Here is a 16,205-nt window from a genome sequence, read left to right as displayed (position 1 = left end):
TACAGTGCTGGAGGTCTTTACAAAACTTCTTTCAACAGTGCCGGCCCATTTATGTCAATGGAGTCTAGCAGTATTCCCATGGCTATTTTTCATCTTTTATTTTTTCTCCCCCTCTCTTTTCTTTGTACCTCCTCTCTATCCCCACCTGTTTCCTGGCTGATTCGCTTTTTCATGTGTATCTTGGATCTGACCCAACTCCCCCTTTCCCAGAGTCAGCGGGACTATTTCCACTGCCTTCAATGAAAATTGGATCAATCCCCCGGAGATCAACAGTTGCCAGTCTCACAAGCATATAGAATGTCAGAGACTGGAGCCTGTGTGTTTCACTTTGCTGCTTCACTTGTACATGGACTAAAGCATCTGAGAACTGATCCAATGCTCCTTGGAATCTTTCCATTGACTTCAATGGGTGTTGGATCAGACTTCAAAATAGAAAGCAGGGAGCAGCTCACTCCATATTAACCTTCTTCAAACACTGACTATAATGAACATCATCCATGTAACAGCCACATTTAGTTCTGTCCCAAACAAATGTTTGTTTTCCTCTGTACTATTACTGTAAGTGTATTGACATAAAAAATGTTGAACCGTTAAAGTGAGGTTAGAGAAAACTTTCATTCACATAAAATATATCATTCTTGTATCAAGACAACCTACATTTCCTCTGCTTTTCTTTGTTGGGAACCTGATTTTGGGGTTATTGTCACATATTTGGGTCTCGGGAGCCATCACTTAGTAACAATGATTTCAAATGTAAAATCCCTAGATGGAGGGAAAGCCACACAAGTATCTTGAAGCTGCATCCTGAGGTAAATAATTTGTTGCAATGTATTTAGGAAATAATAATGCAATATTGCCCCATGGATGTATATGGCACTCTATTCACATAGGGCCAGATTCAGAGGTGAGTCTAAGGGTATGCAATGTAAGCCCAGCATTCAAATTCAGGAGCAAGACTAATCCCCCCCCCCTTCCATGATCTACACACAATTTGCGCTAATCAAGGGCTCAGACCTAGTGTCCCAGGCATAGGTGCTCAAACTAGAGATGCTGGGAGAGCTGCTGCACCCCCTGGCTTGAAGTGGTTTCCATCATATACAGTATTCACAGTTTGGTTCAATGGCTCTCAGCACCCCCATTATACAAATTGCTCCAGAACCCTTGGTCCCAGGACCCCACAGGGGTGGAGGGTCTGAAACTGAGTCAAACCCAGGGTTCAAGTCCTATTGCTTTGCAGTGTAGACGCAGCCCCACTGGACTTGTGCTCTGGGAGTCTGCCCAAAGTATTCCACCTGGTTAAGGCAGTGTTTTTCCCAGGAATTGAAATTAGAGGAGGTGTTCGAATTTACTGGGGAATGACAGCTGAGGGGTGAGACTGTGAGGGCGAAGGTGGGCTGTATGGTACCATATTAAAAACTGAAAAATACATAACGGTTTTAGATTTCTAATAAAAAATTAAAATGTATTTAATTTAAATTGACTTTTGAAAAATTAATTATAATATATTAAAATGTTTAGTACAGAAACTCCCCAAGACAATGACATCTCGAGATCGTGACAATACAAGATAATGACTTCGGCAAATATTGCATTTTAAAAATCTTGGCCTACTAGGAAACCTATATTTTTATAAGTTTCCCAGTTGCAAATCTAGCATTCTGGAGCAAAGTCACTAAAATGTACTAATCTAGTTGTCCCAAGAATGAGAAATTATATTAATTCCTTTTATAGATGCATAAACTTTCATGAAATTTCAATTAAAAAAGAGGAGTTAAGCTTACTATGTCTATCTGGTTGCTGTAAGTAAGTTTCGTACATTTTCGTCAGCAAAGCGATTCAGCGCTAACTTTCAGCCCCACATTTTAAACATCATAAAACACCAATAAACATAATTTGAATTTATGATGATTTACGGATGTTTATAAATCATAATTTGAAATTATTAGGTCGGTCAACATCATCAAAATGAATGCACTGATATTGTCATAACAAACACAGCTGTGTGAGGAAGCCAGTCTTAGTTCATACTTTTCAAACTTATTATGCTTTTTCAGGTACAAGTATTTTATCATATATATGCTTTTGAAGTACGTATTAATGGTTCAATTTCAATTCAAATTTCCAGCCAAGAACTAAATGGACTTTTTTTCCTACTAGAAATTTTTTAAAACAACAAGCTCTAGTTGGAAAATGACTACATTGGCCTCACTGCAAGGAAATGGGTGAGTTAGGGAGGGTGTGGAGAAATCCATAAGGGGAAATCAAGGCAGGGAGTGCCCGGAGCACCAGGCGTGGCCAATAGGGCATGCTACAGGGCAGCCATGCCCTATGACATGCACACTACCATTGTGCAAGAGATTCTATATGATACCACCTTATAAATAATCTCTGAATTTACGCCATGTCCTGACGCCAAGGATCTTACTTTAATTTGGAAGGCTCAAATGCAGAAAGATAAGGATGAGTTATGTTACAAGTGGATAGAATTCCAGTCAACCAGTGATGAAAGACTAACTGAAAGAAGCATGGTTTGAGGGGCGACTTCAAGGAAGAGATGGTGGGTGCTTACAGCACAGGAGAAGCAAAGCTGTATTTTGTGCCCCAGATGCACAAAGATATTTAGGCTTCTAATTTCCATTTAAAATCTTTTGTAAGAATCACATCTGTTCCAGATGATGAGATTCTTACAAGCAGAGTCTTAGTATAGGAATGATTTTTTTGTCCCAGTGTTTTTGACCATTCTATGCAGTTGATTTTTAATAAATGGAGTGCACTGTACCTTTGGATCAGGTCCTGCATATTATATTTATTTATTTTTCAGTGTGAAATGAGGACATACCTCTTAACTTATCAAAACGCCAATGAGGTGGATCCTTAGCAGGGAGATGCACTTGTTTAGGATGTGTTTTAGGGTGAATGCCTCAGGCAGCTGGTGTACGTGTAAAATCTTGTCAAATGAGCAGAGTCTAGCTAGAGTCTCTGAGACATAATAAACATGGCACCCCATGGCATTTTTATTGTGTGGCTCTTAAAGAAAGCAGAAATGCAGCTTAAAATGCAACTCTCTCCCCATCACCAAGGGACCTGCTACCTTATATTTGTAAATTAACTTCTCTTGGATTTTTGTGTAATATCTTATTTAGATTGTCCCACTTCTCCCCAGCCCTGAAGCCAAGGTAGCACGGACCTGGCCTGCTCAGCGCCCTGGACCCTGCTGCAGCAGCGGGGCGGGCGGGAAGGAGTGGGAGGAGCTGGGAGGGAGAGGCCGGGGGTTGCCTCGCTTTCTTTCTCCTCCCGGGGAACGTTCCAAAAAGTATCCAGCGTTCTGAAAAAAGTAGCGAATGTTCCAAACCTGCTGCAGCCCGCCCGCCAAAACTCAGCCAGCACAGGGGGCACGGGCTGGTGTGGTCAGTGTTACTCTCTCTGCTGTTGCAGCAGCAACCGCAGCTTCCAACTGGGCAAAGGGTGGGGGCAGCTGTCTTATTTGGGTCTCATCGCAGCGACTACTTCTGTTGCAGCGGAAATTGGCTAATACTTGTTAGCCGAACCTCTCTTCTCCCAGCCACCCCCCACTCCCTGAAACATTAGCTCCTTCTCCCGTCCCCCAATTGTGCAGGCGAACCAACCGTTCAGAGACGATGCCCAATGACTCATTCAACAAGCCCTCGGCTTCTTCGGACCATCATGCCCAGGGGGGTAAGATGGGCAGCTTTGGGAAAGCCGCCGTTCTGATGGCTGCTACTACTCCTGCCGCAGGTGGAGGGGGTGCCGGGGTCTTAGCTCAAGCCACCACCGCCTCGGGAAAGAAGTCTCCCCGTCTCCCCAAGTGTGCCCGGTGCAGGAACCACGGCTACTCCTCGCCACTGAAAGGGCACAAGAGGTTCTGCATGTGGAGGGACTGTCAGTGTAAAAAGTGCAGCCTGATCGCAGAGCGGCAGCGGGTGATGGCAGCACAGGTGAGCTGGGGATAAAGGGGGGCCAGGCCTCCTCGATTGAATCAAAAAAGGGGCCAAGGGAGGTGGAATGTGTCTTTCCTAGCACCTGTCTGAAACGCAGATACGTGACAGGCACACGGAGCAACCTGCAGTGCAGAGAGAGGGCTTTAAAAGCTCTTATTTCAGGTTGTCACGTGCACAATAACAATTGCCCCACGGTTGTAGATGCTGCTAGACAGTAGTCACTAGAAAAGCTCTCGCAAGAATATACATCCTGCTCCTCAAAGCCCCTTTTCCCTCAAATCTTCTCGAGTGTCTCCATGTTTCCCTCTAGACGCAATAGGTTGAAGTTCTGCTTTGCGGGTGGCACATCTCTTATTACTCCAGACTGTCCGTTAAAACAGAGACTTGGGGAATTCCACCCTGCACCTACTTGCAGCCTTTGATTATTTGCCGTTATATGGTTTCCATCTCACACAACTACTAAAATACATTTTTGATAACAAATACATTTCATAAAACCCTTAAAACCTGCCTAGAGGCCTGCTAAGGTTTTATTCATCTAAATTATGGGCATCATGTCATTCCCTTCTGATGTTTTGGATAGTGTCCATAAAAGCATATGTGCGATCTGTCCTCATGCCTGTTTCACCGGTTTCTGTATTTATAAACTGCTCAGAGTAGGTTTTGAAAACGAACTTCCAAAGACATTAAATAAGTGCCCACAGATATTTGCTTAAGGCTACCATTGTAGTTTGACCGAGAATTGCTAACTTTGTAAGTAGAGTTGAATAGCTGCATTTCACAGATGTGAAGATAATAATACATACCAGGTTTTCTAGATGAATGGAAATAAATACAAATCGGGTTTTACAAAGCTAGAGTTTAAGGCATGCTTGTTTTTCCCTTTTGCAATCAACAACCTAAACCTGTAACCTAAATCTACACCAGAAAAAGAAAAAATCTTCTGAAGAGCAGGTGGATCTGTTTGAGTTAAGGATAAAGTGATACTGGAGCCATGAAACATTTTTTTAAATTTTTTTTGTTAAAATTGGCAAAGAAACTGAAACAGAAACATTTTAAAAACAGATTCTTATCACACAGTGTTTTTTTCCTGTTAACAAATGACCACATATTTCCTCATCAGCTTGATATGTATATTTAATTTACCTTAGGTAAGGAAATAATTATTTGTCTTCAAACTGTAAAATATTGATCTAAGTGGATGGAAGCATCTGAACTCATTAAAGGAACATAAAAGGACCACATATTTTACTCACTCCTGATAGAGACATAGATTCAAGATTTGGGAATTTAACCTGTGTTGATTGCAGAAGCTGATCCAATATGATATATTTATGAAATGTAATTGGGTTTCTTACATCTACTATCATGCATATTTTGTTTAATCCTCTAACCAATGTAATGAATCAAAGAGTAAAACATGAGTCTCTTAATAGGAAAACAATGACCTCAAGAAAAAAAAAATTTCTTTAAATTTTGGAATTACAGTATGCAAAAGGAAAGAACAAAATGATTGGATTATTTTTAATCTGAATAAAATGCTTTACTTTGCTGCTATCGCCAGAAAATGTGGTCTTGAAGAGCATCCTATATTGAGTAAATGAAAGCTTTTCTTTATAATTTGTTATGACATTTTGACACTTGACTTACAGCAGTATTCAAAAATGGTCTTAGTAAGTAGCGGTTAACTAATCTAGCAGATTTTTAATAATTTGTTAATGTATTTCCACTGCAAAAATAAAACATGTTTATAAACTTTAAATTCTATTAAGACATTCAAGATGCAAGATTTCCAATGACAGTTTTTAATGATGCAGTTTCTATTGTAAAATACAACTTCACTTACCCTACATGGATATTTTTTGAAAAATCTTCTTCATGTAAGATCAGCTAGTTTTCATATTTTTGTAGGTAACTGTTTAAGTTAATTATCTTAAAAATAATTGGGGGTATGATCAACTCAATGAATGGTGGAAGCAGGATTGAGTTGTAGTTTTCCAGTTTGATGTGCTTATTTTTTCTGATGTTTTCTATGTTTTTAGGTATACTATGGTTCATTTCTAAGAGTAAAAAATGTTTTTAGTAGTGTTTTAAAAACATGTTTCCCTTGAATTATCTGTTTAAAAAATATTGGCCATTCAAAGTTGTATGCTTTTGAGTTGCGCTGGTTTTAAACTTAAACTGGAAACTAATTATTGGTGCTGGAACTGGGGGGTGCTACCGCACCCTCTGGCTTCAAGAGGTTTCCATTATATACAGGATTTACAGTTTGGTTCAATGCTTCTCAGCACCCCCACTATAAAAATTTTTCCAGCACCACTGAAACTAATAATAGCTAATAGTCCAAGTTTGGTCCAATCCTGCATGGGAGTAACTTTACCCACTTAAGTAGTCCCATTGAAATCTCAACAGAGAGTCCTGTGGCACCTTTAAGACTAACATGTATTGGAGCATAAGCTTTCGTGGGTGAATGCCCACTTCGTTGGATTACATGCATCCGACGAAGTGGGCATTCACCCACGAAAGCTTATGCTCCAATACATCTGTTAGTCTTAAAGGTGCCACAGGACTCTCCGTTGCTTTTTACAGATCCAGCCTAACACGGCTACCCCTCTGATAATTGAAATCTCAGTTATACTTGTAAATGTTTGCAGGATTGGATCCATATGAATCCAATTCTGCAAACCCATGCTTATTTGAGTAATTCTGTGTGTATAAGGGCTTCTTGGACGAGAAAGATTATGTGGCTTTGAGGTGCAACAGCCTGTCTTGCATTCTTTACTTGTGCAATTTTACTAGAATAAATTCTTTGCAGTCGTTAGGCGTACTTATGTGAGTAAAGGTTGCAGGATTGAAACCTATGGATTTAATTCTGCAAGTGGTTTTCTCTAAGAACTTCCAGAATCCACATTAACTATAATTCCCTTGCTCTGTGACTGAAGTGTGTGGCTGGTTGACATATTTTTAAAACCTTGCAGTGCTGGGGTCAAGTTCCATCCCAGTCCCTGTTCCTGGACTGGGTCATGTACTCCCATTTTCCCCAAATATTGTTGTTTTTAGGAGGTCTTACTTAGAATAATACTACACTACTTATTTTGGAAAAAATATAGGTGCTTTTTTATCTCCGTGAACATAATACACAGAGATCCTGTTGTGACACCCTGTGAAAAAGAACCATTTGAAATTGTAAAAGTATCAGATTCTGTACAGATTGTTCTCATGCTGCTAGGTAGCTTCCACAATATGATTAACTCCTCTCTGCACATAGGCCCACCCAGATGCCCAAAGGTATTTAAGCTCCTGAGTTTCATCCTACCACCCCCTGTGGATCTGGACCCTAGACTTCATTGTGCCTTATTTGGGACTGCTGTCCTTACCTAACCCAGAGCTTCCTGGAAGTGCTGAATGTTCACACACATCATTTCAGTTGAATTTTTTTTTTATATAGCAGTTAAGATCCTAAAATCTTCACTTACCACTCTGAATATATTTTGCAATGACCCATTTCCAGCAGGTGGAATCTTCTAGCACCATTCAGCTGATAGGTTGCTGTTAGATTTTGCAAATGAAATTCCAAGAGCTTTTGTTGGAATATGTTTTTGTTACAAGAACCATTATTAAAAATGCTGCTTTTTGGGGTACAGCATCATTTCAAAAGTAAAGAAAAATAATACTGTTCAATGTAGTATTGAGGGAAGCAAACGGTCTAGGTAAATTATACTGTGACATCTCAAAAACTGTGCCCAAAAAAATCAGTTGTCACCTCTTGTAAGTTTGAGGGTGATTTTCAAAATACAAATGAAAACATGGACCAAACTGCCACCTATATGGGAAATCACAGGGGATTATAAACTCTGATTCCATGTCTGTGCTAGCCAAATGACTTGTTAGTGACAATGGGTGTTAGCTGTGGGTGCAGCTAACCACTGTTTTGCTGCCACTGCAGACAAGGAGAAATGGTGTTGAGAACTGCAGCACAGTGGTTTTCCCCCAAGGGTACACATACCCCTGGTTGTATGCAGAGGTCTTCCAGGGGGTACATCAATTCATCTAGATATTTACCTACTTTTACAACAGGCTACAGAAAAAGCTCTAGTACAAACTAAAATTTCATACAGACAATGACTTGTTTATACTGCTCTATATACTACACACGAAATGTAAGTACAATATTTATATGCCAGTGGATTTATTTTATAATTCTATGATAAAAATGAGAAAATCAGCAATTTTTCAGGAATAGTGTGCTGTGCCACTTTTGTGTTTTTATGTCTGATTTTGTAAGCAAGTAGTTTTTAAGTGAGGTGAACCTTGGGGTATGCAAGACTAATCAGACTCCAGAAAGTGGTCTGGAAAGGTTGAGAGCCACTGCTGTAGCAGGATGTGTGGATGACCTCTCTTTCTGAAGTGGTGCTGAACATGGTTTGTTTGTGCCTACACTTGTAAAAGCTATTTTTGGTGCTGGTTGTGACATTTGTGGTCCACAACAGGTTATTTTGCTCATGAAGACAAGGCTATAGTTTGCTAGCTCAGAATTTCCTCTGATTGTATGTGTTGGTAGGATTGCTGTAGAATGAAGGGGAAGTTCAGGCCACAGAACCCAAGGGTCTGGGGTTCATTTGTACTGGAGGCATTTGTGTCTTGTTCTACGGTCCCCAGGGCAGCCATATTCCCATGGGCTTTGTGATTGCTCTTGCCCTGCTTTCCTCCTGCCTGCCATGAAAATTTGCCTGAGGGTTTCTGGGGCAGCGGCCTGCAGGGCAACCCAAGAGCACTACTCTAGGCACTGGCTTCCATGGATCTCCTGAGATCTTCAGACTTGCCAGCTCTTGTGGGGCCAGAGCCCCACCCTGGTGAAAAGCTGCAACAGCTACTCTGCAAGTGAGAGCTTTCAGAATTTCCTGCCCCGCTGAGGCTATGTACTAGCACAGGAGATTATCTGTCCCCTTTGCTCAGATCCACAGCAAGTAGAAATAAAATAACAGCCACATATCTTTGAAAAATATTCTTCCTGTCTTTGCCCGAGCATGACCGTATCAGCTGAATGCAGCTGACCCTGGCTAGAATCTTTGATGAGAATGATGTGATTTTAGCCAGTACTAAGAATTTAATTCCTGTGCCCCTGCTGGAAACAGAAGATATATTTGTTTATGGCTGTACCATTTTACAAGAGTGTGTTGTGTTACCTGTGTAACCTAACTGAAGTTTGCATGGCTATAAATGAAGGTAAATGTTGTCCCGTATTGTTTCATAGCATCTCTTTCCTCTATACCACTCAGAATGTTATTTCCCCCTTTCATGTCCTGATATTAATAGTCATGAGTTGTTGGAATATGTTGTATGCCCTTAGTTTGGGACCAGTGGATAATTTCCCTTGTAATTGTAATAATTGTCTAACTAGAGAGTAGACACAGAATAGTTGTTCTTGTTTCCAGGTTGCATTGAGAAGGCAGCAGGCCCAAGAAGAAGAGCTGGGGATCAGCCATCCCATCCCTCTGCCCAGTGCCCCAGAGCTCTTTGTTAAGAAGGAAAACAATGGTGGCAGCTCCTGTTTATTGTTGGAAAGCAGCAGCCCAACACATTCAACAAACACAGCAACTACAGCATCCACCACCCCATCAGGTAAGGGAGTGGGGAGAAGGGGGGGGGGGGTTCTGGTCACTCTGATGAAGAGAGCTGGTTTCAGAGAGATGCTGGCTTTTGTTTTCCATGCTTGTTACAGCTGCAGCGACAGGGCTGCTGTGTGTTTCCTTCTCTTTTCTTTCCCACAGAGCAACATTGCTGTAGAAAGAAGTCTGACAGAAAAGGTGTGTGTGGGGGGAAGGGGAATAAGCAATTTTTCATATTTTTTTCTTTAAAAAAAAATGTGGAAATCAAAATGGAAAATTTCAGAAACCATCAGCCAGCTCTTCTGCTGTATATATGTGTAGGTGTGAAACAAGTCTGCAGATTTAATGCTATCATTTCCATTCATATCTGGGATTTAAAAGAGTTCTGTCAACGCCAGTGTGGCTGAAAATGAAGCCACTTGGGCCACATCCACCGCTGATGTAAATCATCATAGTTCCCTTGGCGTCAGTGGAGCAACGCTGATTTACACCAGCTGAGGGTCTGATGCTTTGTCTTTACAAAACCTCACATAATTAGAAATACCAATTGGTTATAAACAAAAGTGAAACCAGCTTCACTGACTTCCATTGTCCCAACTGAGAGAGATGAAAAAGCAAATGAACACAGTGAGAAGGAAACTGGATTTTTGTTTAGGTTTAGTAACCAAGGAGATGTTAGTAACATAGGTAAAGCAATTTGTTAAAAATATGTTTGTGAAATGGACGTTGTCCCACTAACTAACTAAAGATCAGTGTGCTTCTATATGTCAGCCAGTCAGCACCATTGCCTGCTCCAGTACATTTAGAGCTTAGTTCCTGCACCTGCCAAATGGAATTGCTATATCCCGCGTTGACCAGGCAAGCCCTCTGGGTCCAATCCCTGTACGCACAGAATGGCAGTTCCATGATTTTCGTGTGTTATGAGGGCATTGTTTTGGGTTGTGTTTAGAAAAATTGTTTGTTGGAATTAACAAGTTAGATTCTGTTTTCATTCAGACAATTCTTTTAAGATCATCTTTGGTTGACCACGAGCCCTTTCATAAAAAGAAATATATTTGGAACACTGGGTTTTGTTTGTGGTGGGGAAGGCTGGTTAAGGATTAAAACAGCTTGTAAAATCACTTACAGAGATTGTGGTTAATTCAGACAAAAGAGGGGAAAAACTTACTCTAATAAATCAAAAAATGAGATCAAGTTGCAATCAGTGAAACGTTCAGAAACTTCAGGCCCAATGGATATAGAATGCAGTATTTAACCTACTACAATAAAAAATGTGCATTCAACACCCTTGGCAATATTATAAAAATACACAGATGCATAAAAAGATCCTAGGAGAACTTTATGCTGGACTAAAAAAATGTAAAGTGTAAATATTGCCAATTTCAAAATCTTTAGAAATGTTTTTAAAATTTTAGTAAAGGACTAATTAATTATAAACATCTTTCAGCCCACTGTTTTTTTAAGTGGAGTGTCTTTGTCAGTGTGTCAGATAATGATGTTCTTCAACCTAATAGCTCCATGTTCTTCTTTAGCAGTTTAATAAATAGCACAATGTAGGCAGTAGCATTGATAATATTGTGCTTAGACCTTTCCAAAGTAGATGCATTTCCAACAAAGGACAAAATAGGGGTCAGCATTCGTTTGCCAGAAATGAATTCAGAAATCATGTACAGCATCTGGGAATGAAAACTTGGGCTGAGATTTTCAAAAATAGGAGCCTATGTCCATATTTAGGCACCTAAATAAGGCCCCGATCCTATAAACACTGTCACATATCCATAACTTCAAGCACATGCATAGTCACATTAGTGAACTCCTGGCCCAGTTGAAGTAATTGGGAGTTCTGCCATTGAGTGCAGTGACGTACTGTTTTCACCATTGACTTTGATGTGAGTACTCGTGTCCTTCAAGTTAAGGACATGCATAAATATTTGCAGGATTGAAGCCCGAGTGGCCTGATTTTCAGCACTGTGCACCTGGCTACTCCTACAGAAGTTGCTGTTCAGCACCTTTGGAAATTAGGCTTCTTAGCTGTCCAAATAGAGATGTATGCACCTAACTTGGTCTTTAGCTCTGGATAGAGTCCCTCAGTTATATTACATCTGTGCATGTTTTCCTCCCTAGATGCAAGTACCGAGAAGCACAGGTATATATGTCTATATTAATATATATAGATTAAACTTCTTTTGCAGGGGATCTTTATATGGTTAAGATGACGCCAGCCCTAGTATGAGAGCTGCAGAGAATCTTCCCCTTTGCAATCTAGGGTGCTTTCAGGTATCCTGCACTTGTGTTTAATCTGTTTAATATTACTCTCAAGCGAGAATTTAATAAGTCACCTGATTTGGAGACAAAATGAGTGGATTGCGTGTTAATGGAATAAGGGGACAATGGGGGCGTGGAAAAGCAAGACAAAGGGGGCAGCGGTAATGAAAAACTCCACTTTTAAAAATAAAGAGTCTAGGAATCCAATTCCAGTGACCAACCATATCATGAAAGACCCAAAGCCTTCAAACATGCCATGTGAATGAAATGTAATGATGGCTCATGGTGAAGCTGGTATGTACTTGGGTGGCCACACTCCTATTTTTAGTGCACTAGCTTGCGGAGAACTAGCATGTCTGTCCACCCACACTGGGAAGCTCCGTTCCAGCTGCGGTGTAGACATACCCTTAGAAAGGTAGCAGGCCCTGCCTCACTCTCATGGAAAGGAACTGCAGGGGTTGAATAGGGCTGGTTCACAGTAGCCTGGCGAGTGGGCCCTATTTTGGAGGTGGTGATGTTGTGCCCCAGAGTCTAAACTTTCACTGAAAATAAAAATGAAGTCTTTAGCTCTGACAGTTGAAAAGATAACCTTCCAAATATGAACGGAATATAATTGATGGAGCGGTGCCTGCCTGAGTCTGCAGGCAGCCTGAGCTCTGAATTCTGAACTGCTCCTCTTCATCTCCTTGGTGTTAGGGAGAGAGAGTGCAGGATGACCCTTCCCCAAGGAATGTGGGGGGAGGAGAGGAGGTTGGTCAAAGAAGGGAGCAGAGACAGAGGAGATGGCCCAACACACCACTGCATACAGCCCTTCCCCGAAGACAAAAGTCCTGTTAGTGCCCCACTGTGCTAGATCCTGTACAAACGCATAGTAAAAGTTAGACCCTGGCCACTCTATATAGATGAGACAGACAAAGAATGGAAGGGGCAACAGAGACACAGAGTGGGGAAGTGACTTGCCCAAGGAAAGGTCATACTGTAGGTCAGTGTCAGAGCTAGGGTTAGAAGCCAGGTTGGCTGAATGCAGTCCTGTGCCCTCTCCACTGGATCATGCTGCCTGACCTTTCACAGGGCCTTGTTTGTATGTAGATGCAGCTCTTTGGAAAACAACCATCTACAGTAGTAGTCAATGCTGACTGAGTCAAACCGTGCCCTGAGCTGGAGGCAGACTGCTTTCATTGACAGCCAGGAGAACGACGCAGACACCCAGGAGGACTCCTGTGAGGACAAAACTCGCTCTAACATTAGTATATAGTACATAGGAGGTCATAGTGACAATAGTTAATTCTATTCCTTATGCAAGCTGTTGGCTTTAAAGGCTTAGTAATTTTCCTTTTGAACTTCATCACACTGCACATAGTTTGTGTGTGAAGGAGTCACACAAATCATATAGGGTGCCAGGGAGAGAGGGACTTTCCTCATTGTATCTATTTTACTGGCAGGTCAGAAATATTATGACACCTTGAGAAACCAGAGAGAATTTTTCAGACCTTTGCAACACGCCATTTTTGGAAAAGAGGAAAAATGAGGTGTACTGGTGCTAGAACAGCAGCTTGCCCATGTACTGTTTCATTCTTGGTGACAGTGTTTAGATTGAAAGGTGCGTCTTATCTTCCAGAATCAGAAAGAAAATAACCATGGGAGTTTGCAGGACAGTTGGCAGGAGTAGCATGGGAGCAAATGAAACAATTTGGGCAGGACACATAATGAGATCTGCTTACAGAAGTTCTGTGTTACTGAGCGATTTTCCTGAAAAAGTATCATCTGGTTTAACTGTAGTACACAGATATTGTAATGCTTAGTAAAAAGCCAGGATTTGGAAGCATTTAGAGCAACAGTGAGTTCCTCGTGTTTTGTTTTGTTTTGTTAATTTAACGTAGTAGGCAAAATTCAGAGATGAGTTACTCTTAGTGGAGACTTAGCTGATGTGATTGTACCTTTCAAATAGCCTTTCTTATAGTCCCAGAGTCTACGATCCCCACAAATGTGATGTCCTTGCACTTCTTTGGTTTACATCAGAAATGCAGAGCCATGAAATGGAGGTTGCAGAGGGAGCCACTCACATGAAAGGAAGGAATCTCACAGCATTTTCATGGAAGAAATGTAATAATTTGTGCCCTCATTTGGGGGTTTTGTCACACATTATGCCTTGGCAAGTTGGGAGGTATGGGCGTAACATACACATTGAGGTGACCAGAAGATGCTGTAGGATACTTCAACTTTCTGGGTCTCCCCCATGTGTATGCAATTGAGACTCCCCCCCAAGATTTAGCATACTAAAGCTCGCACCCACTTATCACCAGGCAGCTTTACACATTGTGAGCTTCTCCTCCCTTTTAGGTTTCCTACAACCTTAATCAGGGCATCATTTCTTTGCCTCCATAATGACACTTGTTCTGATCAAGTTAAATGTACCATTATTAGCACTTAGTAATCCATTTCCAGTGTCGACCGCACCTAGCTCAGTGGTCCCCAGTCCTGATTAGGGGCATCTGGGTGCCACTCAGATACAAATATTTAATAGTACTACAGTTTCATTTCAGATAGAATATAGGTTTAACAAAATCTGTAATCTGGCCAGTATATAGGAGAAACGATCCAGATGAAATACAGAACCGACACTTTGTTAATGTCACTGGACTAAAAAAATTGAAGGTTTAGTTCATTGTTATTTTTCCTTTTGATACATTTATCATGAATAATGGAAACAAAGGTGTTTTCTTCATATTTCACTTGGTATGATCTCCCTTTATTAAGAAACTGTTGGAGGAGTGGTGGGGTTTTTCTACATATCGTTAGGTAGTTATGTGGTTATTGGTCCATTGGCAAAGTAGCATTTAAGTGTTTACAAGTAGAGCCTTGAAAATCCGCAGCTATCTGCTTTATATCCGCATCTGTGGCTGTGGATATCCGCAGACCATTTTTGCAGATTGTGGATCGGATGCGGATACAAATTTTGTATCTAGCACCCTGCAAATCTGTGGATATCCAGAGGCCATTTTTGCAGATCGGATGCAGATACAAATGTTGTATCTGCGCAAGGCTCTATTTACAAGTACACAATGTTTTGCAAATGATGCATAGAAACTTAAATTTTAAAAAACTTTTTTAGTAAATTTTTTTCAGTTAGAAAATATTGAAATACTTTGTTTTAAGCTGCCAATTGCAAAGAAGCCTATGGATGTTATGTGCTGAACTCTCAAGGGGATTCATTCGGATTTGGGCACCCAAGCCCAGATCCTCAAAGATATTTAGGTCCCCAACTCCCACTGAAATCTGGGCCTTAAATCCCTTAGGCCTCTTTGGAAATCTCTCCTTTACCCTTTAATTTCCTCTTTTCCTTCTTTTCTCTTAGTCTTTCACCATGTTCATGCTTAAACAAGAGCCTGAGTTGGGGTATGGAGGAGTAGGTTCTTATGCCCCTGTATGGACACCCAGTCCAGTCACAATCTCTAAAACAAAGGAAAATGTAGGCAACAGTTATTATTGATGAGCTATTAGATTGTGAGATGGTCTCCCAAGGGAACTGGCAAAAGTCCCATTGCTTGGACTGGACTGGACAAAGGCCCATGGAAAAATATGGAAATGAACAATCCTGCACTGTCAGGTATGTGGGCTAAAGAACCTGCCAATAATAGATCTTTTCTGTTTCTGATTTCTGTGATTTAGTACTGGATTTGTAGGTGGTATTGGATAGTGGAATGGATGTGACCTAACAATGCACAGCCATTGCAACAATGGCAAGTCTTCTGCTTGCTATGAATTCTCTATACAGGGGATACCTCTTGTCGAGCAAGTGAGGTATTACTGCTTCTCTCTTTGTTGCTTTGGTACAGCCATATTTAGGAATGCTGCAGAGACTTTTGAGCATCTCATTATAAAAAGGGCATAGATAAATCTGAGCGAATCAAGAGAAGTGTGGCAGAAATGATGTACAGCTTGTCAAAAAGGAGACTAAGGGTGGATATTACAGTCTATAAATATCTGAACGGTAATAATATGAAGGAGGGGGAGTGATTATTTACAGTACTTGAGACTGCATAACAAGGAGCAATGGCTTGAAACTAAAAAAAGGAAAAAATTAAATTAGACAGTAGACACTTTTTTTCCTACCTGGAAGTGCAGTTAGGCAATAGAATGACCTGCCTAAGGACAAGGAGGTAAGTGAAGCATAATTGTAACCATAGGTGGCGAGTTATATGTGCCCGTGCTCCACCAATATTCAGGAACGTGGGCCCGGATCCACCAATGTTTGGGCTTAGATTTTCAGAGCCGTCCCATCTATAGGATGGATCGGGGCAACCGCCCCGGGCTCTGTGCTTTGGGGGGCTCTGCACTTCAGGGGGACACGGGGTCCAGAGCGGCCTGGGGG

General features: G+C 41.1%; 1 protein-coding gene across 2 annotated transcripts in view; it reads left to right on the top strand.

Moving 5' to 3' along the window:
* Positions 1-3,242: 3,242 nt before the first annotated feature.
* Positions 3,243-16,205, top strand: part of DMRT1 (doublesex and mab-3 related transcription factor 1) — an 86,508-nt gene continuing 73,545 nt past the window's right edge. For both annotated transcript variants that reach the window (XM_005296762.4, XM_065550436.1), the window contains exons 1-2: positions 3,243-3,956; positions 9,395-9,581. In XM_005296762.4, coding sequence (XP_005296819.1) covers positions 3,639-3,956; positions 9,395-9,581 — 505 coding nt within the window. In that variant the 5' untranslated portion in view covers positions 3,243-3,638. The remainder of the gene's footprint in view (positions 3,957-9,394; positions 9,582-16,205) is intronic.

Source organism: Chrysemys picta, chromosome 6 (assembly GCF_011386835.1).
Source record: "Chrysemys picta bellii isolate R12L10 chromosome 6, ASM1138683v2, whole genome shotgun sequence".
In the NCBI taxonomy this organism is placed as follows: Eukaryota; Metazoa; Chordata; order Testudines; family Emydidae; genus Chrysemys; species Chrysemys picta.
Note: the sequence above shows the minus strand (reverse complement) of the source record. Positions and strands in the feature narration are given on the sequence as shown.